Source organism: Lutjanus erythropterus, chromosome 7 (assembly GCF_056507025.1).
Source record: "Lutjanus erythropterus isolate fLutEry1 chromosome 7, fLutEry1.hap2, whole genome shotgun sequence".
NCBI classification, from domain to species: domain Eukaryota; kingdom Metazoa; phylum Chordata; class Actinopteri; order Lutjaniformes; family Lutjanidae; genus Lutjanus; species Lutjanus erythropterus.
The window spans coordinates 33,650,257-33,675,751 of NC_139323.1; the positions used below are offsets into that span (position 1 = coordinate 33,650,257).

At 38.6% G+C, this 25,495-nt stretch overlaps 1 protein-coding gene across 1 annotated transcript in view; it reads right to left on the bottom strand.

Moving 5' to 3' along the window:
* Window positions 1-25,495, bottom strand: part of brinp3a.2 (bone morphogenetic protein/retinoic acid inducible neural-specific 3a, tandem duplicate 2) — a 75,502-nt gene that overhangs the window by 14,919 nt on the left and 35,088 nt on the right. The window contains exons 3-6 of the mRNA XM_084723586.1: window positions 12,825-13,015; window positions 9,779-9,969; window positions 1,147-1,252; window positions 675-911 (exon numbers count right to left, since the gene is read on the bottom strand). Of these exons, the coding sequence (XP_084579712.1) occupies window positions 675-911; window positions 1,147-1,252; window positions 9,779-9,969; window positions 12,825-13,015 (725 nt within the window). The remainder of the gene's footprint in view (window positions 1-674; window positions 912-1,146; window positions 1,253-9,778; window positions 9,970-12,824; window positions 13,016-25,495) is intronic.

Here is a 25,495-nt window from a genome sequence, read left to right on the forward strand (position 1 = left end):
GAGCTAGAAATCTGTGATATCCCTCGCTGAAGGACACATTTATGACTCTTATGGGTGTCTGCATTCTGAGCACGCTCCTGCCCTCACTTCACACCCAGCTATTAAAACATAAACTTTGAAAGTAATTGCACTTAGGGATATTTCAGCTAAATCTGAGGACTGCAAAAAAAAAAAGAAAGACATCCATTTTGATTTCACCTGAGTAATAATCACCAAGGCAGGGTGACCGAGCACAGCAATAATAACCAAACATTATGCTAGGAGCTTCCACTCAAACTCTGTTTCCCCGGTGATATGAAAAGCCGGACTCGCAATAAATGGGTTTTATAGCTGATTAATCTGCTCCAGACATATTGTAAACTACCTGAGCCGAAAGCTGTTGATTTTTTTAAATCCGGTCCTGTCGCCTTGTTAATTTGCTTTATGCAGATAGTGAGCCAGAACCCAGAATTTGCACCCAGCTATTATAGTTCACCTATAAATCACAGAATAGGGAGGAACATACATACAGGATGCTCACTCAGATTTAATGGTGCAGATAAAACACTTGAATTCATCCTCACTCCCTCTCATATGAAAGATTTATATTCAAAAGTTTGATTTTCCTGCATTTTGATGAGGCGTTCAATGTGAAAGGAGGCAAGAATCCATTATTTTCCAGAGGACGTTGTTACCTGATTCCTCAAACTCTTTATAGAGGATCCCCCATGTCTCTGTGATCCTCTCCAGGCTCTCCTCCATGGCTTGGATGTCCATATACGGGCAGTTGCACTCTGGGAACTTGGGGTCACAGTTGCACCAGCAGTCATTGTCCTTGCAGCCGAAGTCGCCCTCTCCATTACAAGCAATATAGCTGAGAGCAGCCTGGACAAAACTTTCTTTCAAGTAGTCCGGAAGGATCACCTGCAAACCTGTAAAACAAAGCTGGGTTTAGTACCATCATCAAACTGTGGACTTGGGGAGTGACAGTGAAAGTGTATTGGCAATATCGTGCTGGGCTGAGCTTATAACTTACTTAATAAAATCTATAAACCTGTAAATTTGGATGCCATGTTTATCCCTTGTGCATATACCATTCTGAAGAATGTTTAAACTTTGAAAGTCTACCACAACAATCACAATAAAAGTGGTAAAAGTAAAACAAACCTTGCAGCTGGACTTTATTTTCTGGGCTCTGAACCAGCACAGAGCTAACAGAGTCAAGGTTGTCATAGTTACTGCATCCAAGAGGACCTGTGCGGGTCTCTGTCACCTGGGCAACGACAAATAAAAAGCTTGTTTATAAATTCCTATGGCATCCATATCAGGACAAGTGAAGTTATATTTCCTTATACACACACACACACACACACACACACACACACACACACACACACACACACAAACAAACACCATAAAGGTAATTTTAAATTTCAGATACAATATTAGTTTGAGGGGGGTAAAGAACACATAAATGCCTTTGTCTGTTCTGTTTAAATAAAGCAGTTTCTCGATAATCAATCGTACTTTGAAAGTGAAAGAAACAGAAAACCAGGGCAAGCTCATTTGGATTCTTCTAAATTGCTGTAAGAGTACTTCGCTGCACTCATTTTTCTGCAAGAATGCTAAAACGTTTCTTTTTTCGTCCAGTCACTGATTGAAGACGCTTCGATTGACCTTTGCCACAAAGCGGCTCCAGCTAAGCATCCTTTTTCACTTCATTTGCAAGAAGAGATCTTATTTCAGCAGTCTCCTTTTTCTTGCTGTGACACGGCAGGGAGCGTCTAACTGCTTCTCATTTTTCTCTCTTTGTGGTTCTGGGACACCATATTTTGTTCAGCGATTTGTCCTGGTCAGGCTTGTCAGGGGACAGTTGGTGTAAAGTGACAGACGGATGAGGCGAAACAATGAGGGTCAGTCGATCAGTAACACAATCATAGAGGGCTGAAGGGCTTGGGAACTCATATGTGCTGCAGGAAAGTGAAAACTCAGTGTGGGGTTCTTTAATCAAAAGCCTAATCCAGAAGAAAGGGGTTTGTAAGCGGAAGAATAAATATCCTCTGTGAATGGGAAAAGGAAAATGAAGATAATTTGAGCACAATTCTTTGACTATAATATTTATATCACATTATAAATCCCTTGTTTCCCTCATGAGGGATTTTAATCCTGATATGAATGTGAGGAAATGAGATACAAACCTGGGTTTCAGACCACATGAATATTGAATCCATATAAGGAATTATTTGATATGCCATATGATATGCCATATGGCAAAACATTGACTGATGAGCAGAGCATTCAATTTCCGCTTTGCATAGCAGCTGCTATTCACTGTAGATCCATTCTGGTATATTAAAAATACTTAATAGGACATTATTGGCCACCTGTATCTTGGCACATAGCTGTTTGAGGGAACGGAGCAAAGGCTGGTGCCCTGCGGAAGATTTCTGCCTTGTTTCCTTTTTTTTATTTCATGGTGTGAACTTTAAGTCCAGGTGATACAGCGCTTAACGTATTTCAGTGACTCACTCAAGCAGCAGAGTGGGCGGAAGAGAAGCACAGAAAGAGGAAAGCTTTGATCAATGCCACATAAAGCCGATGAGTAAGCAGCTGAAATATTCTGAATTATAACAAACCTTTAACACATACTGGCAAACAAATGTTTACCATTTATTTTTGTTGTTCTCGAAATAGTCTGTCAGAGGAATTGAGATGAGTTGTTCCTTAACTTTAACCTCTGCTAAAGAAAGAGAGAGAAATTCTTTAGTTGCATTGAATTATTCTGGACCACTTGAGGGCAGTAGACACACAACCTGACATACTATCATGTTATACAATTATTTCCGTTAACACATTAACAAAGCTGGAGGAGTTATTATTAGATTTATTAGTGCATTGACAATGTATGATGACTGTCTTTTGAAGCACTTCAAGGACTGAATGGGAGTGCAACTCTCTCAAGTGCATCACTGGTGCAAAACTTGAATTGATTTAGATGTTTAATGTCTCCTTTTAATGAGAGGGTCAAAAGTAAAAACTTGTGTACTTAACAAACTTTAAGAAGCTTACCAGGACTACCAAAGGGCACTATGGTAGGAAAAGTCTATTATCTTAAAATTCTGCTATGTGGGTGACCAGTAATAGTCTCCTTCTTTAACTGTCAGTTTTGAATGAATTTGTGGAGTTTTCAATTACAGCGATGAAGATGTAACTACAGCTCGGAATCACTTACATTGTCTGTAAGAGTGGCGCCGTGTCACTCAACTAGCGCAGACACACAAGGTACTCTTGAGCATCTGTATGGGATGCAACGCACTTTCATGTAAGTTCAGTGTAAACCCATCCATGTCAGGTGACCTATGATAAGGAACAACAAAGTCTGCATATGGTACATGTCACACAAATGCAGGAATTTCACCCAGGAGACCGCAGTGAAGCCCAAAGTCTAAAGTTCTAAGTCACATGATGTAGCATACATAGCATAGCATAATATAGTGTAGCACAATGTAGCATAGCATAACATATGGGATGAAGAGTGATGCAGGAACCCAACACAGAGTCGACGGCGTATTATCATCAGAACTGCATCCATGGCAACAATCTGCTCTCCATAGCAACAGTCTGTCATACAGAAATAACAGACCTTGAATGCTGTAACTGCGTAACGTAACAACATAATGTAACATAACAACGTAACATAATGTAACGTAATGTAACGTAAGCTTTGTTTTCCCTAAACCTAAGTAGTTTTGGTGTCTAAACCTGACAAAACTGCAACCGTTTCTTAAAACTTTACACCACATGTTAAAGAGGCTTTCTGGCACTGTGTCATAGAGGTACTAAATGGTACCTTGCACAGTATAAAACAGTTTAAACATTAATGCAATATGCTAAGGGGCATGACAAATATATCAGCATTTGACGACCTGAGATAAGAACTACTTGTTAACCTCATTACCTGAGATACTGAGGATATTATTTTAAGAGAAATTAAATATGATAATTTAGAGTAATACAATTCCCAGCTCCTCTGATTACACATCCAGCAGATATACAGTATTCATTTGAAACAGTAGTTTACTTAGCATCACTAAGTATCCAACCGAGGCCCAATATTCACTCTCTTTCTCGCTGTGTTTTGGTCTCCACCAGATCCTGAGAAAGCCATCTTGCTTTAGATCTTATCTTTACCTGTCTGCCATCTCATGCTGGTGAGATATAGTGTGCAATATGTTCATCACAGCTTGTTTGGTGGAAATTGATGCATTCTGCAGGTGGAAACAGGTTTGATGAGACTGAGCCAAACTGAAAAGTTGTAGGCAGCAAAACTAAAACACAAGCTAATTAAATGAGGCTGAAAAGTTGCAGAGTTGGTAATAATCACTTCACACGGTCATTTGACTCAAAGTTTAATGCAGCATAGTGTATCAGCATCTGGAAACTTGACTCAGTAAGTTTGTATTTTGTTTTGCTGTGGCAATTTTCCACTACTTTTTCATGTGTATGCCAAAGAAATGCTGTAAAAATAAAGTCCGGTTTGGCTGTGATCATGGATAGATAAAGTTAGCTGTCTATCTCTGTGATAGTTCAGAAAGCAATCGATCGAGTCATGGAACACAAAAATGTATTTCTCCACCATAATGACAACAAAATACAATCGAGAGGCTGTCCACCAGATGAAAATATGAAACCAGAGACTCCTGCTGTTTCCTCGTTCAAGTCTGTCGCTTTGTTCATCACTGTGTAGCCTGACTGGCAAATATGGCCTGAGTCGGTTGGGGATATCACCATCAATTCACTCTAGGAAATTCTCAAATTGTAACAAAAATGATCCCTGATGCTCTCGAACAACTGGAGCCATTACTCAATGTACAAACAAGCCGATTTGATCACAGACTCTGCTCTGCGCCGTGACTTCTTAAAGAGAACTCAGATTTCCACAGCCAACCCCCAGCACACCACAACAGTAACAGGCTTTTCCTCCAAAATGAGCTTCAATTTCCCCTTTGCATGGAGACAGCAGGGGGGCTTCGCCTCGCCAACCCTCTCTCATTCATTCCTTTACTTGTTCGATTTCAAATTCATGCAGACGAGCGCTTAGTTGTATCTCTTCCACCGCTGTGTGGGTCAACGCCCTGTGGAAATGTGTGGAGGAATTCGTCGCTCCTTTGACTCACTTTCTAGCAGTGATGGAGGTGAGTTTCTCCTGTTTCCACTTCCTACCTGTCAGTTACGCCCGATGACTGCCTTTGGAGCATGAAAGCACACTCTCTTCTTCTCTGTAGCTACAGAAAAAACCCTAATTCCCAAGAAATGAAACACACAAAAGCATCTGCCTCTGCACCTCTGATGTGCCCACCTTAGCTGCAAAAAGAAATACCCAACCCTCCCTGAACACAATGTAGTGAGAGGGCAGAGCTTTGATATAAGTACAGGGAGTCTGATTCATGTTCTGCTACAGCAGAGAAAGCCACACTTCACAAACCGACTACCACTGTGTTCAGAAGAATGGAAAAGGCAGAAAGGAGGGTCATCCTCCCCTCCACGGCCCTATTAACCCCATGCTACCTGAAGGTGACAACCGGAGGCAGAAACCTGTCACGAGCGCTGTTTCACAAGATTCATTTATCTTCCCCTCACCATATGTGCACATCACAGACCTTCCTCCAGACTCAATGTGCTTGCGGCTACTGAAGATCATATCTCATCACAAGCAGACTGATAAAAAGCATCATTTTCCGCCTCACCGCTGATCATTGTATTTTAACAAGGAAATATCGCCCAAACCTACGTGTGACTGTTAGAAAGACAGTTTTTCACCTTCAAAATATACCTATATGTAAGACACAAATATCAAATTGAAATACAAATTGCAATCTGTGATTGTTTCTCGTGAACAGTGATGTATTGTAAACACTGTTAGGTACACAGAGATCAAGTGCGTAATGAGCTTCTTAGAGATGTACGAAAATTCCATATTATGATTATAGTGACCAAAATGATCATGTCTATCAGTATTATCCCTGACACACACACTGAAATCATTTCAACAAGTTTTATATTAAAAAAACTATAGAAGTAAACTAAAATGAATGGAAAATTTACGACTGCCAAATCTGCTTACTGGTTAAACAAGAAGTCGATAAAAAGTACATAAATACAAAAACAGTAAAATGATACAAGACAACAGGAGCAACTCTGGCAGGCTGCCACTAAGGATGGCATCAAAAATCGAATTGATACTTCTTGAATTTGTTGGCTTTTCTGTTCACTATTTGTCAAGTATATTTACGCTTTTATATTTAATATTTTTATTACCTAAGATTTCGCCTTTGCATGGAAACAGCAAGGGGGGGCTTCGCCTCGCCAACACTCTCTCATTCATTTCCTTTCAAATTCATGCATACAAGTACGCTGAAAGTAAGCTTAAATGAAACAAAAAATACTGCTGCCAAATCGGCTTACTAGTTTAGCAAGAAGCTGATAAAAAGTACATAAATATAAAAACAGTAAAATGACACAAGGCAACAAAGAGCATCTCTGGCAGGCTGCTGCCAGGGATGGCACCGAAAATAAAACTGATCCTCCTTGAATTTGGTGGCTTTTCTTCTTGTTATTTGTCAAGTGTATTTATACTTTTATATCTAATATTTTTATTATCTGATATTTGAATTGCAATTCTGTCATCAGAGACAAAACAATAACAGTCTCTTTGTCTAAATAAATCTTGGCTGTGGTGAGACACTAAATTTTGTGCGTTTCCCGTACCAGATTTATTCTCCATACTCTACACATTTTACACATTCGATAATGCCAAAGGGCTCATGTCTTTGAATGTTTCTCATTGAAAATGGGATATAGTTAGTCCGGGGCAGAATATTATATCACATCACCTCCAGTTATAGTAATTATGCATCTTTTTCATTCAAGGAAAGGTTTCAAAAGAAGCGTCTCTGGGCAGCTTCCCATGTTTAAGCAGCTCCAGATGGCAGTGAGAGGTACAGTTTAAATCCTAAAACCCTGGAATCGTATTCTGTGATTTTGTTTACAATCAAAGCCTGTCTGACGCTTTATAACAAAGGATAAAAAAAAAAAAAAAGTCATATTTGTGATTCCAGACTTCTTAAAATAGAGCACTTGCTCTCTGCTGTTTAAGACAGTACTCTTGTTTCTGTTTCTTCTTTTTATGGTCATATGAACTCCAGTGTAATTTGATCTAATGGGTCAATTATACTTTACTACCTTTAATAGCCCTATTTTGCCTTACTAAGCTCCCGGGCTGCTTATTTAAATTCTATGAGCATTGTGACCAGACCTCTACTTTGAAAGTGAGTTGGCCATATGTCTCCTGTGGTCACTCTAGATAGTTTTCATTTACCTGATTTTCAGGAAAAAAAAATATGATTATAGTTTGGCTTGGTATAAGCTTCATATCAGAGTTTACAAAATTAGAATGCAAACGCAGGAAAAGAGTTTAGGATCTTTTTTTACAGATGCTGTAGGGTCAGAGACAACAAAAGGCTGCCAAAGAAAAAGCAGCGGCATTAATCTACCAAGGCTACAAGCTTTTTACCATCAGAAAATCTCATTTTATTGTTACATTCAATCAATAAGCAATTCAATCACTGCCCATTTTATTTTCCCTCTCCTTTCTCGTGAGAAAATACCAGACTAAGAGATTAATGCAAATATTCTGTAAATTTGTCTTTTTAAAACACCAAAATGTAAATTTTATTCAACTTATTTATATATTTATCAATATGCACGCCATAATAATTATATAGATTCACAGCAGTATTCTGTAGGTTGATAATCATCAGTGAGCCAAATCAAATTTTAGATTAATCTAGAATTACTCAGAGCAAGAGACAGTTAAATTTATTTTATAAGATTATAAACATATTCTTTTAACATCAATAATAACTCATTTCCACCTAGAACAAGGCCATAGCCTATGGGAAAAGCTGGAAGTGAGTACAAAAATAAAACCAAAGAAAGTTGCTTTGCTTCAAACTTTGAGAGCTTTAACACAAAAAGTCACTGAGTTATATGTGCTGGAACAAAAGTGTCCCTGGTCTCCTCTACTTTAGTTTTAAATGAGTCCAGTTAATCAATTATTTGTATTTTAATGTCGGGAAATTGTACATTGAGACCTCTAGTGAAATTTTATTGACAGAGACAATGATAGTTGCTAAGCAACCAAGATGCATCTCCAACTGTACAAAAAGTAACAACACAACAGTGGCAATATCTGTGTGGTCGGTATGACCACCTAGGGATGAAATATGTAAAGAGTATCACATTTCCTTTGTCTTTTGTGTCATTTATATAAAAATAACATTTTAAATGAAAATACAGACACTTGTTGGAAAAGTGTGGTACCAGCAGCATTGCAAATATAAATGTGAAAATTGTCAAAATGACCTCCCTGGTTGTTCTGTGTTCATGGGGTCTGCAACCACTGATAGGCTGGCGATACCCAGATCTATTCAAATCTCTTGCAATCTAAAAATTTTACGAAATACGCAACTGCTATTCAGAAATGGATGACTTGTAGCTTTTTGCAGCTAAACTCAGACAAGACAGACAAAATATTCAAGCAAAGCACAACTGTTTGTTGGTCCACTGCCAACAAATATAAACTCTACAGCAAGAAATCTAGGTAGCACATTCAATTCTCGACTGAACTTTGAACTCCATGTCAGTAAAATCATTAAATTCTGCTACTTTCACCTTCATATTACCAAAATAAGATCAGCCTTATTTCCTCCCGACTTGGAAAGGCTTATCCATGCCTTTGATTTTTGTTCTTTTGTTTTTTTTTTCACGCTTGAACTACTGCACTGCAGCAGATTTATACAATCATGCAGAGTGCGGCCGCTAGTATTTTAACCTTTTTATTAACCTTTTTATTAACCTTTTTATTATTTTGATTTTTAAACCAATCACAAGTCCCATATTTCCCCAATTCTTGCCTTCCTCCACTGGCTGGCAGTTAAACTCAGGATTGATTCAACTTTTAAGGCCCAACATGTTCTGGCACCCAGTTATATTACAGAGCTTTTGACTCCTTATGTTCCACGTTGTGACCTGAGTTGTCGCCCAACGTGCCCTCGCTGGTTGTCCCTCAGTCAAAGTTGGCGAATTAGCTTCACTGACCAGGCTTTAAGTCGTCAGGGCCCCTAGGCCAGTGTTTCCCAAACCTTTTTTTCTGGGGACCCAGTTTATAACAATGCAAAACCATCATGACCTGAATCAAGATACATATGACTTTGCACTCCACCTGTTTTCACATTTGCACCTATTTATCAACTAGTGGTCAATCTGGCAATAAGTTTTCCACTAATCAGTTACTTTTTTGGTCCATAAAAAGTCCAAGATGACATCCTCAAATGTCTTGTTTTATTAAATGTGAAATTGCAGAATTGTGTCCATTATCTTTTATTTATCTGGCAAACTAAATAAAGACTCCTGTATCCCACCGGTGGGTCCCGACCCAGTGTTTGGGAATGACTGCCCTAGAAAATGAAATTCTCTGCCCGAGGAGATCAAGCTTGCCGGCTCAGTACCTGCCTATTGGTGTTGCTTTATTGTCTTATGTATGGTTATCAATCTTTTAATTCTCTGTTTGTTTTATTTTCATGTATTTTCTGCAGCACTTGCAACCTAATTATTATTTTAATTGCATTGACTTTTTCTGGGCTGATGGAAGAATAAAGAAGATGGAAAATTTGATAATCAATGCACTAGTCTACAAACTCGCCCTAAGAACTCAACGATAGAGATACGAAGGCGTTACCTTGATGGCAGTGGAGGCGATCTGGATGTGGTGCAGCTTGCGTAGAGTGCTCTCCCTGTCAATGAAGTAGGAGGCAGCCAGCTGGTGCAGAGCTTCCAGAGTCACAGTGGAGGAGTTACCCGAGTAGTCGCTCACCTCTGCTTTCTTACTCAGTTTCCGCTTGTCCACAAATATCGTTAAGGCCTCTTCTCCTGCATAGAGACAAAACATTTCATTGTTAAATTACTAACAACTGCAATTAGACGCATAGACTGTGCACATTATCTATCGCTATAAGGGCTTGCAATCGTTCTCAGGCTGAGGTACGCTTCTCTGACACAAAATCAAAGTGTTAATATCTTAAGTGTTTAAGAGTTTTGGTGTTTGCTGCCTCTATCTGTGATGCTAAGCACTCAAGCTGAGGTGTTTATGCATTGCACTTCCCACAAATCACTTGTCCGTCAAAAAATGTGCTAACAGCTGTCAGATCTTTTCACTTGGATTTTCTGTTAATGAGGTTTGAGAGTCTGAATTTGCCTCTGTGTTCACGCTGGCACAGGCCTGTGATAGCTTCTTTTTTTTTGTTTTGAATTATTCCAATTAATCTACAATTTAACACTCTGCCACAATTTTAAAAGCCGCCACCTGCTCCGCTCTGGGAGAGACACATACACCAGATTCCAGGTGGTTAAGAGCACCCATACAGGAGCCTCTGAAGCACAAAGACACTTGACCACAATTAGGAAAAGCCACGCCACCCTGTCTCAGTAGCCACTGATCATAGCAATCAGCACTTCATAAGTCTAGGGGCCACGGTGCAGCACACTCTCTTTGCTTGAGAGTCCCCAAGACACTGCACATCATATTTCTCATCATAATGCAGTGTTAATGCTTCAGGGCCATTATTCTACCCGCTGCATTTCTTCCTCTGCTGCTGAAGGGCACCCTCTTAATATCACAATCTATTTATTAATTTCATTAAGTCCATATGTTTCTGAACACAGAGGCAATCCATTCAAGACCACAGAGGCATATCTCTGGCAACAATCCAAGGCAAACTCCTCATTCTCCTCTCTTCATACCACTAAGTGCTGGCTGAGAGCCAGAGTTAGGGGCTGCATCAGCCCAGGCAGCTGGTAGGGTTGCATTGCATAGAGCCACTCACAACAGCGACCTCTTCTAAGCTAGGAGTCAGATCTAAAGTAATTGACAAGTGTTGCTCTGTAAAAGCAAATCTGCTCTGCGAGACTTGCCTGAGACTCCCTAGCGTCTTAAGTTTTTTTTTTTTTTTTTTTTACGTCTTTCTCTGCTCAGAGGCCCATTAATGCTTGTCCATTCATCATACTGCAGAAAATCAGAAATGGGGTGACTGTGATTGGGAGTGGGAGTGTCAAGTTCACAGTACACAGGCTTTTACATGTATTCATACATCTCTGAAGAGGGATTCTGTGCTGCCGGTGGCATATTATTTTGTTGCGATGTGTTATACAGTTACTACATTGAACTACTGTGCCATGTCCATTCGTTTTCCATATGCAAAGCCGGGAAGACTCAATTCTAAAAGCTTTTAGCAACATGAATTCTATACCAAACTGTATACTTTAGTAAAGCCTAGTACCTCCTAAAAGCACATTTCCACTCATACTCCAACACTGGAATACTTGGGTTAATTAGCTCTACGCTGGGTCTGGGTCTTCTACATGAATCAACAGCTACTGAGCATGTTTTCTTTACCCAATAGCATTTTTTTCCCCATTACTCCTGTACAGAGTTAGCATGATCATCATTGATATATCCCTTTTTGCAGGCTTCTCATTTTCAATCAGTTAAAACATCAAAAAAAAAAAAAAAATCAACCAAAGACTTTTGCAGCCATCTCCCAGAATTAATCTTGATCATTTGAGTAGTGACAGATGATAAAATCTGCCAGCAATGGTAACCATTTTTATTCAGCAAAACTGACAGTTGCTCGCTAAAAATGAAAAGACTGCTTTTGTCTTCGTCGGTCTGAAAACAAGAACCATTGTTTCAAAGATTACAATGATTTTTTTGAACGTGCCTTCTTTGTTACTGAAAATTGCATACTTACTGAGCCAGAAGGCAAGGCTCAAAATAAAAAAAACGAAGGGCTGCACAGCTTAGTGAACAAATAAAATACCAGTTGGTGGAGTTGGTTCACCAATTTATTCCCAGGTTTTTTGCATATGGGCCAATGTACTCCATGATAAAGATGACTAATTAACGCGATTAGGGATGTACTGATCCCATACTCAGTATCAGTGTCAGTCTGCTATGATCCATTTGCCTAAACTATCACCTAAATGCTTAACTAATCTTTAAGCACCAGCAACACAGATGAGCAGCATGTGTCGTAAACTGGAGCTAAGACATGGATGCTGTCTGCAGCACTGCAGCAGATTTATGCATTCATGCATTTTCATTTTAAGTGTTTGAACGGTGCTGAGCAAAACCGCAGCAAAAAGTGCTGGGTGTAAAAAAAGTTTAAAGGTAGAGTCTGTAGGATTTTTCTGAGTTATTCATAAGCGCATCAGTATGTCAGATACCAACGTTTTGGGTTGGTGAAACGTCCTCACCACAGCAAAACAATGAGAAAAATAAGGAAATACAAGCAGAGGGCAGGGTCTCTGCTGATACAGCCACCACCACACATTTCTAGTGGGTTTGAAGCGATGATAGAAAGATATTATGTTTATATGTATCTGTGCATTGTTTTTTTTTTAAAGAAAAATGCTGATTATAACTTTAAATAAAAAGAGTCAAGTTGTGGGCTACATATTTCTTCCATCATTGGAGTAGAATATTTGCTTCACAGTTTGGGCACTGATGTTTTTTAGATGGCTAGGTTGAGCAAAGTGCATCCACACAAATGCATTATTAACAGCTCAGTTGTGTAACAGAAGGAAAAAGATGGCATCAGATTGGCATTGGTATCGGCAGATGCTCAAGCTTGCAGTACCACTATCGTATTTGACATGAAAAAGTGGTTTTGAGCAATCCCTAAATGTAGTCGACCTATATACAGTGGAACAACTTTGTTTTTGTTTACCTCCCAGTGTAGCTGACAAGAGGAAGTGAGTCCCATACTTCCTGATCAGATTATCGGTGATCATCTGGGTGGTGGGCCTGCGGCCCAGGAGTCGAATGTTCCTGATGAACTCAGGAGTGAGAGGTAACGGAGACTCCAAGAAATCTCTCCTTTCCACCGCCAAGTTGTTCACCTTCCATCTCCCAAACTCCCTAGAAAGAATCAAAGGAAAAACAACAACAAACAGCAATATCAGCATAGCGTGAGAGTGGCAGAGGTGGCAAAAGTACACACATTTTTTGCTCAAGTAGAAGCACAGGTGCTTAGAAACAAGACTTCTTTACTCAAGTAAAGGTGACAAAGCAAAGGCTCTGAAATGTATTCGAAGTATAAAAGTAAGGTTGCCCTCTAAAGTACATTTCTCTTGTTTCTGTGCAAAGTCTTTTTTTCTCTACGGTTGAGTCTCCCTCTGTCTCCTCTTGTTATATCTTTTACATTATTTTCATCTTATAATGTCTTTTACTTTATTTTCCTATATTTACATCTTTTATTTTGTTTTCATTTTGTCTTGTTACATAATTTTTTCATCTTGTTGTGTCTTTTACAACATTTTTATCTTGTTACGTCATTTACGTCATTTTTTTCTTGTTACATCGTCTTGGTTTTGTTACATCTTCATCATCATCATTATTTTGTTTTGTTACGTCATTTTAATGTTCTTATATCTTGTTGTCTTTTTCATCTTGTTACAACTTTTATAGTTTCATCTTGTTCCATCTTGTTTTGTCATTTTTTTCCTGTTACACCTTCTACATTTTCATCTTGTTACATTTTGTTATGTGTATGCCATCTTGTTATGTCATTTTTGTCTTGATACTTCCTTTATGTAATTTTCCTCTTGTTACATCTGTTGTGAGTGATTTGCACTGATGGAAACACCAAGCAATCATCTTTTTTAATGTTTTACTGTCTGATCCATTAAGGTTGCAATGAGTCTTGATGTTGGGAAGGCACATTGCAGCAATGCAAAATTAATATAATCAATAATCCCCCTCTAATGCATTAAAAATAAAGTAATTAGCATGTTTTGAAATGTAAAGAGTACAAAGTATAGATATGTGGGTTCAAATGTAGAGAGTAAAAGTTAAAAATTGTCTTAAAATTAATCAAGTCAGGTACAGACACCTGAACTCTCTACTTAAGTACAGAAACAAAGTATTTATACTTTATTACTTTCCACCTCTGGAGTGTGCCATAGGAGAATTAAATGAAATGCCAATTTTATACATCTATTACAATATAGCAACATTATATATAGGTACATTGTTTGCCTAAAGCTGTGTATGTGAGCAAATATAAATGACAAGAAGTGAGAGACAGAAAAAGAGAGAGACGGGGTACTGAATTTAATTTATTATCTCCCTCTGTGCTTTTGCATTGTAAGGAATCCCTCGACCATGCCGGCACAGCCTGAACTAAAATGAAAGTGAATTGTCGGAGAAAGAGAGAGTGAGAAAAGGAGAAAAAGCAAGTGAACAGACCAAAATAATAAGCATCCAGACAAAAACGTGGTATCATTTGAAACCGTGATTTTCACCTGGGACGGATACATGCTCCTGCTAGACAGCTGACAGATGTTTTCCTTAATAGCCCCATCATGACGGAGATATACATCGAAATGAATAAAGCACAAGGTGGTACAAGAAATAGCCCCATTGCTCAAATAGTGAATGCATTCTGTGATTAGAGAGAAACAAAGTGGTAAAAAAAAAAAAAATCACAAAACTGGTGAAAGAAGTGCGAACAAAAGACTCCCTTCCCTTCTCTTCCCTTTAGCAACTAATATGTCTGACCTCAACCTTGAGAGCAGCATATTTGCTGTTTTTATATGAATCCCTAATGCTTTATTGATTACAATATCTCTGGACATGTTCATATTTGGTAGGATCTGACAGCTTTAAGATGATAACACGGTGCACAATACACATTTGCCAGTCCAGGCGGCAGAGAAGCGAGCAGAATTTTAATAAAACTTTGTATACTGCGAAGGCAAGACTTTCTTCCTTCCTATCTCCCTCTTACAGCTTTTAAGCCACTGTGACTTTCATGTAAAAACCAAACACACAGTCTACATTATGAGAGAGAAAAAAAATAGATATGTCAAAGGCGGCATGGTAAGCTGAACTGGAGAAAAACTCAAGGAACCAAAGGATGCGGCTGTTCAATCAACAAAGACCAACCTGGCACACTGTACGCGCCCTTTCTGGTATTCTCGTAGAACATTTGCCCAAGGCGCAGCTCTTTGAACTGATATGCATTTGGCAGCGCTTTGACTCATAGCCTTAACAACGTTATTCTACCACCAAGAAGTTAAAGGTGTTTAGTGGAAAATTCCCATGCAAAGTGTCCTTCACAGACACTTTTATATACTCCTAGACCTGCAGTTCCGCACTCGGCTGAACAGAAAGAGCATGCTGTGCATTAAAATCAGACTTCCGCGTGTTTTGTTTGTCTGACATTTGGCAAAACAGTACAAATTTTAGGCTGAGAATATTGTGTTTAGAGAAGAGAGGTGTGCACGGAATCCTTCATCTGAGTAGCTTTGCAAAGTCAAATAAGTCGCAGCAAGCTGAATTGCTGTTTTAGAATCTCAGTATAATACATTTTAGTTTCTTGAAATAATGAAAATCCATCTCCTTATTTGTTTGATTCAGAACAAGACTGATCACAGATATTTAAATAGTCAGCCGCTGTTTCTTTCTTCCTGGTCAATTGTGGCAGCTGGAATTGGAATACAAAGTACATCGGCACCCTCTTTGATAGCAGAAGTAATTCATTCATCTTTTTAGTTTTGATCTGAGACACTAATGACTGTAAAGCTATGCAGAAGCCACATGAGTGTAAAGTCAATCACCAACAGAGAAAAAGCAAAGATAAAACTAAATCTGAAACTTCTACTTGGAGGCTAAGCTGTTAGCTCTGACATGAAATATTAACAGTTAGGACACAACACACCATAAGTTTCTCCACTGAGGCTCTTTATCTACAGCTCTGCCAGCAGCTGTGAGGCAGCAGTGCTCTCAGTGCTAACACGCTTTATATTTGTTTACCATAGTCACCATCTTAGTTTAGTTTAACTATGTTATTACACTAAAATTTGCTAATTAGCACTTAACACAAAATACAGCTTAGACTGATATTGATCAAAGTATTTACTGATTTAAACATGAAATGGCTCCAACGGTTTTGAGGCAATGGACCCTCTAGCTTGTAGAGAGAGCGGGGACCCCTATTGCATTGAATATTTTTAGGTCTTCTCTGTGTTAGCTGTGGTTATAGCACAGCTAACGTTCTGTGCCTTAGCCTCACCCTCTGCACTGTAGCTGGTGGTTTCTGAGGTGGAGGTTATGTCAGAGTTTCTTGCTTGTGAAGTTACAAAATGATCTATTGTGGCTCGCAAGAATGTCTGTACAGTTTGGATGAAAATATAGCTAATTGGCTACTATGTTGCAATTAGGGCTGCACAATTAATCGACCTTTTACAGAAATTGCAATATGAGCAAGTGCATTATCCAAATAACATGAGCAAATTTTTTGATAAAGGAATAATGTGTGACAAAACAGCATTAAAACAAAGTACTGTAATCCTGCAGAGATGCCCAGATACCCATTTTCATTAACATTAATTGTGAATCATATTGAAATTACAATATCTCTAAAAATAATTGGGTTTTTTTGTACCATATGGTGCAGCCCTATATGTTTGCCATCATAGATGGGTGCCGTACAGTGATTGGGTTGGAGCTCAGTCCCATGATTGCGCAAGATTTCAAGGGTTGCTACTTGTCAATGTTGTGCAAATTAAGTTATTATGTTAAATTATTATCTGAGCTTGTGGACCACTGTGGAAGATCCATGCAGATGAAGTTAAGAATCACCAAACTATTTAGAATTGATCCTGAACAAGAAAGACCTAAAGACCCATGTCTCCATAACTGTGGGACGGACTGGAATGAAATTTAGACATGGATACACACAAAATCAAAATCATGATTTGGCTGGCGGAAGCAAAATCTAATCAAACTATTGAAAAATTCCCCAGGGTAAGTTAAAACTTTGACCTTGAGTGTCTGTATCAAATTCCATGGCAATCCGTCCAGTAGTTGTTAAGATATTTCAGTCATTCCCATCCCTGGAGCCATGACACTATCAAGGCTAAAAATGCAATTTTACAAATCAAAAATAGTAACAAAACTTGCCATGCAACAAGTTGATAGGGAGCTAAATCGGAACCACTGTTAAACAAAACCTTTGGGGTGATATGTGGAGTTGCTCACCTTGAAAAAACAATCTGCTTTTTTTGTTTGCGTCCATGAATGTAAGCTTCTAAACACACATACGGTTGCCAGCAGCTGCCTGCACAGACACCCAGTAAGCTGCAATGCCAGGTTGTTTAGCTCTGTCCCTCCCAAAGAAAAATTCAGATAATTTCGGTGAAAGTGCTTTCACTTGCCCCGAGCAGGTGGGGCTACAAGTTGTGCTCTGACCACTGCTAGCCTGCTGTCATAACAAATTGGATAAAAAGAACCAACGGCCAAACTCCATATGACTAAGGTAGCACAAGATCAAAAATGCAAGGTCAAAACAGCTTGCTTTACAGAAAATATGCTCTCAGAACTGTCCATTCAGCTCAGGAATTCCAAATCTGTATCTCTGCTTGGCTGAAAGTCCCTAAAATATATTTGAAGGAGGAGAGGTCCTTAACATGGTCAGAAAAAATGGAAATTTGAACATCTACAATTACTTGACAACTGGGAGAACTTCATCCACAATTTATAGCTCCAGAATAGAAAGTAAATGTAAATTGATTTGTCAATTACTATTTTCTAAGCAGGGCTGATCAAAGATTTGTCAAAATCAGGGGCTTTACTTTACACAGAGGTGGACTGAATAACGTGTGGGGTCAGGTTGTCTTCCCCAAAGAAAATTTGAGAATTCGACAATTGATTTCCTGCATTCTGCATTCTTTTGATTTATGTAAAGAAGCACAAAAACTCCTCAACAGCAAATCATCTTACTGGAGAAATTGTTTTTGAAAAGGAGAGTCACTCTAGTTACTAGTTACGTCACCACACTGCAATTAATTACTAGTGAAAGTAATTTTTGCTTTTAAATGTCTACTTTATTTCTCATAATGATGCACAGAGATATATTATTTCAGTGTTGCGACATTAGTTTAGTCTAGGTCTATTATTTTAGAGTAAATGCATTATTTTAGTGTTGTTATATCATTGTAGTGTAGCTATATTAATTTAGTGACAGCTGTTCAATTTTTACCTATCATTGTACCTATTATCACTAGTAGGACTTATTACTACTCCAAACCACCAGGGGGCAGCAACAACTAGCATATACCTGTATGCTACACTGTAATCACATAGTTTAGACCGTAGGATTTAGCAGAAGAAGACACACAGGATGCCGGATATGTTACCTGCGAGATTAGTTAATAAACAATCATATAATGAACAATTTCTATTAAACATTATATATCAAAATGACTGGGTGCTCACAAGACTTTGTCTGGTCTGAGGTTGCAAAATTACATTTGCACATATTGACTGAAATCTCAATTTAGACCAAAGTCTTACTCAAAAATAGAACTACTTAGTTCTTAGATAGAGGTGGGGCTCCAAAGAAAAAAGGTAGGGAACCAGTAATTTAGGGCACGGTCACATATGCATCTAAACTGCATCTTTGCTTCAAACTTTAGTTCAAACTTTGAGTGGCAAACTTGCAGCTTCCAATAAGAGCAAAGAGGTGCATGTGGCGTTCGCCTCGTCTGCTGATGGTTACTCCCCTGCATGTGTGACTGTACCCTTATACTTTCAAATTTCAGCCAATGAATGTGGCACCAACCTTGGATCTGTCCACCTTTTCAATGTTGCTTTCAATCTCAATTTTAAGGCTGTTGGAAGCAAATCAGAAAATGACAACCACACAGTAATTGCTCAAGTCGTCAATTTACAATGATAATATGTTTTGGTCTAATTTAACTTTGATTACTGCTAATTTAGCACAGGTGCTTTGAAGGAAGGAAATTAATTCTGGATTATGCATGCTGAGCATGTGTTTCATGATTCCTGTGGCAATAGGACAGGAAGCAAAATATCAACAGATCTAATTTCTAAGCATCTAAAACCTGAGCTTTGCACTGTGCCTTTATTGTATCGCTAGAAACATTCAATGTAAAGCTCATAAGTTCACAAAAGGCCCGTGAAATGAATCAATATGTAGCTGCCAGTTTTGTACATCATTAGACGTTGTGATTCACTCCTTCTTTTCAGAATTCAGTCTGGCCGAGACACAGAAAAGAAAGGCCATGACCTCAAAGGAATGAGGAGAGACACCATTAAAATAAAATTCTGCACATTTTGCTCACATAAAGTAGGCCATCTGTGTCTCTTCTTTTTATGTTTTACCTTCGGTATTCAGAGACAAATGTCTTCTTTTTGAAATCCTCTTGTTTTAAGCCACTAAAATGGGTAACTTAACAATTTATACAGTATTTTCTCCTACACCTCCACTTCCTAAAACTTAGCAAAAACTTTGTGTTGCCTATAGAGTGAAAAGGTAACATTTTGACATTTCATTTTTGGAGGCTTAAAGGACACACAAACCCATGGGATGTTTTGGCATAAAGGTTTTTAGTTTATTGGACTCCCCAAAAGAAACACCTTTCAATATGTCTAGAAAGTAATATGTTCTTCATTAAATCTTCTTTTATCAAAAGAACTGTTCCCTGATATACCTCAAGAATCTAATCAGAAAAGGGGTAGGTCTCACCCACTGCTTCACCGCTCAGAGAAAGAAAGAATAACTCAAATAAAAGCAGATTATTTATGAGTGGGTTGATGTTAATTTAAAATCAAAATATCATAGAGGGAAAATTAGCTAAATAGATACTCATAAGGAAACCCACCTACAGAGAGATAACCTATTTCAGCGACTGTAACTAGGACTAATTAAATGTGTGCTTGCAAAATCAAGACACCGTTTGAAGACCACAACTATCTTTGATGTTTAAAAAAGTACAACTTTGATATTAGGCCAGGGGCGAGATTGTATTTATTTTTGCGAGCACTCTCCCTCCGTCACAAATCTGCATGGCAATGAATGCATAAAGAGACAGTTATGAAGTCGCAGACAGATATCGCGACTGTAATTATAACAGATCGGTTGTGATTACTTTGAAATTTCTCAGGGAGGCTACAGGAACGCGGTGCCAATTTTTCAATCCACCTGCCACTGCCCTCAATTTACTCACATAATCATGCTTATATGAGAAGAAAGTAACAGGGAAAATGTTCCTCAAAAAGGCTTTTGCCGTTTTACAGAGCACACTGTTCATTATAAATATATAATTGTTTTTTTTTTGATGGACTACATCCTGATGCTTTTTAGAAAGAACCCTTTGAACATCAAAATCACGAAGCAGCCATGCAGAAATGCTTGTGATTAATTGTCTTGACTAGGGAGGATTATTTTTGTCAGATTTCATTGTGTGGCAGAGGATAAACATTCAGTGAATTTATGTGAACTGCATTGTCCTATCAGTCAAATGTTGCACTGTTCTCTCTCCAAAATAAAAGCTTGACTGCTGTAATCAGAACGGGTTGAACAACCTTGGCGGTTGATGATGGATGGCGGGAGTGTGGCCTTTTGAAAGGGTATATATCACATTAAACCAGGAGTAATGAGGAAAGCTCGAACACCCAGATGTTTGAATGATACCAAGTGTAAATCCCCTATTTCGAACTGCTGCACACAAAAGTTAGAACTAGCTGGTGTCAGAGATTTGCAGCACACATCGATTTCAATTCTTGTCACATAATCATGAAACAAGACACTGATTCACACGGTATTAAGCAGAAACTGTAGGCAGAGTGTGTGAAGTAAACATAATGATGTTAAATGGATATATGGTACCCGCTGACCTTTTTGCTGACACTGTAGTATTCAGACAAAGCCTTTGACTAATCTCTTGCTCAGATATACCTAGTGTAGCTATTAATCTTCACCTCATTTCATGCCATACAAATAAATGACCTCTTCAAATGGGACACTGTGTCTCTTGAGTTCCACTTTGCAGCGTGAGAGCACTAGTTCAAAGCCGCGGCACGTTCTGTGGAAAAAGAGGAATACATAGGGAGGGAGGGGGGGGGGGGGGGGGGCAAGAGAACAGGTACAGAAAGAGCATTCGCAAATCCCCGCTGTCGTTCGTTTCTTCAGTTATCGTTGACTGTGATAAGCTAGCCCCGTCTTATCTTAAACCCCCGATAGGCCAAATGGTTCGTCCTGCAGGGAGAGGAGGAAATGAAATGGGTTTCACCACAGAGTTTGATTTTTTGGGGCTGCAATCCTCCCTACAACCACCTAAGTCATTATTATTATCAATTTCAGTGCTCCTTTTCGCCGAGGTACATCAGTTTCATCAGTTAAAGTTGGTGGACGCTATCATAGCCAGGTTGTTTGAGTTGGTTGAGTCTCCAAATTTATAAAGGCCCCTTTTTTTTCTGGGCTGGTTTAGCGTATCTGCATGGCGGAAAATAGTGTTATTATGAACAAATGTTTTACACCACTACATATCACTAGTTACTAATAACCATATTATAAGCTTATAAAATCCAGTGTATTGTAAAAGATTAAACCGGCGGTTTTCAACCTTTTTGGTTTGACATGATTTTTTTTTTTTTTATTGCTCCTTCAGAACTGTGTCCATAGCATTGCAAAGCATACAGTCTGTTCTTAACAGCGACGGTCCATTACACTGAAAGAACAGACCTTAGAATGACGTAACTGAAGAATCAGAATTGAGGACAACAAAGCCGTGCAATAAAAGCTTTTAGCAATCCAAAAGAATGATTACCCCTTCTCAGATGGTTACATTTAAATGACTTTTAACATACAATTTTGTAAAACTACATACAATTTCACAAAAAAGAGAAAAGACTGTCATTTTCACAGAACTTATTTCTAGAGCCCCAAGGCTGGGAACCAGAGGTGGGAGACTCAAGTCATATGTCTTGACTCAAGTCAGGCTTGGGTTGTAAATGTGAGGACTTGAGACCTGCTTGACTAATACTGATAAAAGACCTGACTTGGTATTTAACTCAAGTCTCAAGTCACAAGGACTAGAATTGTTTTTTTTTTTTTTTTTGATTAAACATTTGCATAAAGAGAAGTTACATTTGTTTGCAATGTGCACAAACCTGGTAGTCTTAGAAATACTGGGGCTAACTAGAACCTTACAGGGTTCTTTGGCTTGTACCCATATGAGAACCTTTTTTTTTTGGTTCCCGGTAGAACCTTTTATTAAGGTTACACTTTGAATGCTTTCAAGAACCCAACATAAAAGATGGTACTTAGAACCATCTGAGAAAGAACCCCTACCTAGAACCTAGTACCCCACGCAGGGGGGGTCTACTGAGAACCCTTTTATATTCCTAGAGTCGTATCTAGAAACCACCCAGGGGTTCTACTGAAACCCTATTATATTTCAAGGGTTTTATCTAGAACCCACCTAGGAGTTCTACAGAGAACCCTTTTAGTTTATGGTACAAATAATCTTTGACAAATTCTTTCTTCTAAAAAGGGGTTCTTTGGAAGAAAAGGGTTCTTAATAGAGCCATTAGTCTTACACAGAAACCCTTGATGAAAACTTTATTCAAAAAACGGCTCTTCAGAAGCAAGTGGTTCTGGGTGAGTCCTCAGCCCTTCAGGTGGAACCCTTTTGGAAACTTTTCTAAACCCTTTTTTCATTCTTTTAAAGAGTGTAAGGACATAAGGACGGCAGCTATCATGGAGGGGGGCTTGTTCAAACGTAATAAACCTGACCTCAAGGATTACAGCGGTCCGTAGCTCAAAAATCAGTGAAATGACCACCACAACATCCAACTTTGTCCATCACTACAAAACCCACAAAGAAAGGTGATCTAAAAAAAGACACATTTATATATATAAATGTGTCTTTTTTTTTTTTTTTAGCTTACCTTATTGACTGGTCAAACAATAGCTTTCTAGCTAATGTCAAGTTTAAGCTGTGTTAGACTTGGCTTTGAATCTGTTGTCTTTTGCATTAACAGTATGTCTTCTCAATAAAATGCTTGAGTCTTGCTGTGACTTGCACGTGTTTGACTTTCTCCCTCCTATGTTGGGAATCACGTTTACTTTACCTCAGGTAACTGTGTAAACCAGTTACATTGAGCAACAACTTGTGCATCAGTAGCAATCAAAAAATGTCATATTTAATAGAATGTCAGTTACAGGAGCCATTTTTCTGCAGATCAAGTGCTTTTACTTCTAATATTTAAAGTGCATAAGATGTGAGTAGTTTTAGATTGGTGCATTGGTACTTTTATGTAAAAGGATTTTGTATCCACATTTATTTCCTGGCATGCAGCCTAATGTTTAAGCAGTTTAATAATATTTAATGAGCATAGTGAATTTACCACAGTCAAATATATTTATAATGGAATCCTATCCCATAAAAAATAATCACATGCATTATCCAAATGCAATATGTTCTGAACACGGCCAAATTCATGTCAACACTCCTGCTTTCACCCTGGTGAATATGGCAGCTTTCCCTTGGCAGTGTTTCCTGAGGACAGGTGGCTAAGGCGGAAGGCCCACATTGTGTTTGAATTGGAAGCAATGGGTATGCTCTCCAGTGAATCGCCAAAACACACACCCTCAGACATCCACAAAAAACACAAACCCCCTTTCATTTCCTTCAAAGGACTTGTTGAAAATCTTTCAAATTCAATCAGTGAGAGGTGGGGAATTGAGGAGAGGGATAACTTGGTGGGAATCCATTAATCCATCATTGCTGAGGTAGCTCAAACACTGAAACTCCAAGCATCGAGTCTGGTAATCTATCTTCTCCTGCATTTATTACAGCAGGATTTAAAAGAGATCCAGACTACACAAGAGGAAGAGCAGACCAGAAAATAATATTGTCACTTTCTATTCCCTCCGCTCTCTTGTCTCTTTTCACGTGATGTGCCTCTCAACCAAACACGGACTGCCAAAAATGATCAAAAAACACTATTTTAAGATTAATCTGTCCAAGTTACTATAGTTGGATCTGAACAATGGCCACTGACACTTATTCATGTATGTCCCTCACATTATAAGAAACAGTGTGTAGCACAGAAACTGCTGAGGCAATGAAATTTTAGCAGGTGCAACATATTTGTCTTTTGTATCTGTTTTTGGCTGCATAACTGTAGTTTTTCAACATAATTTGTCTCTTTTGAAGCTAGAAAAGCCTCATTTCACTGACGTATTTAACATACAAGGACTACCAACTGGGCTCCCCAAGAATAAAATGAAACAACCATCATAGCAAAATGTTAACATATTTTTTCTTTGCAACATTATTAATTATGCAATTGATGTCTTATGAAGAAAAAAAAATTATTATTATTATTTTAGGAAAGTTAGAGTTAATTTGCATACTATATAAAACAAAAACAGACAGAGAACATGAAAAAGGCTGCACAGAGGCACAGCCTGCTTTGAGCTAAATGCTAAGTCGTAAAAGATGCAATAATAATAGACACGTCATGCAATAGTAATAATAACAAGAAGAACTTCACCAAATGTTTGAAAGTTTCCCTTATGCATGAGATGCAAACCACAGTGAAAGTGAAAACAACAGAATCAGCATAGAGTGACAACATGAGTGCAGATGGAACATCCAGAGGGAGCTTGGAGAAGAACTGTTCCTCCTTTGCATCAAAAGGAGCCAGCTAAGGTGGTTCCGGCACGCCGACTGGGAGGAGACCCTGGCGTAGCTAGAAAGTGTCGCAGAGGAAAGGGACGTCTGCTTAGACAGCTGCCACTGCGCCCCGCTTGTGGATAAGCGCAAGAAAATGGATGGATGGACGGATGCATTGGACGGACAGCTATCAGAATGTCATTGTGTGGAAACTATGCAGAAATTCTGTCCCAACCAACGAATGTGTTTATCACCTTTGGAGTTCACAACATGTCGTCTGTCACAACCTACATGATCAATAATCTTTGATATCAACCTGATGATAGCATTCTGCGGAAAATTATGTTTTCCCAAGTGATCCCCAGGGGGACACTGATCTCTGAATTAAATTCCAAAGTCAGTAGGATTCATCCTCTGGGAACAATGAATGCCTGTGTAAATTTTCATGTCAGTGCATCCAATACTTTTTGAGTTATTTCAGTCTGGACCAAAGTGATAACCATCAGACTTACACTGCTATCCATCCATGCAACTTGACTAAAAACCTGACATGAGGATAAAAGGGAAAACCATAAAGATGCTGCCCTCCATTTATAGCTGAATCACCACCACTTCCCTTCACACTTTTATATCTTTATTGAATCAAACTTTAGCAAGGCAGCCTTCAGTTGCCCAGAGTGTAAACAAATTGAATAAAAGTGAGAAACTAAAGTGAAAACTGAGCATTTAATCGGGCTGATTTAATGTCTCTGATGACTACCAAAATAATAAAGTGCAGAGTTTAATATTTTTTCTGGTAATTTAAATATTGGTTGAAGAAAAGTGTCTTTACAGGGAAAAAACTGTTATTTATTGTCTGTCTTTTCCCAGCTTATTTACCACAAGGAGCAACTTGGGGTTGCCAAAA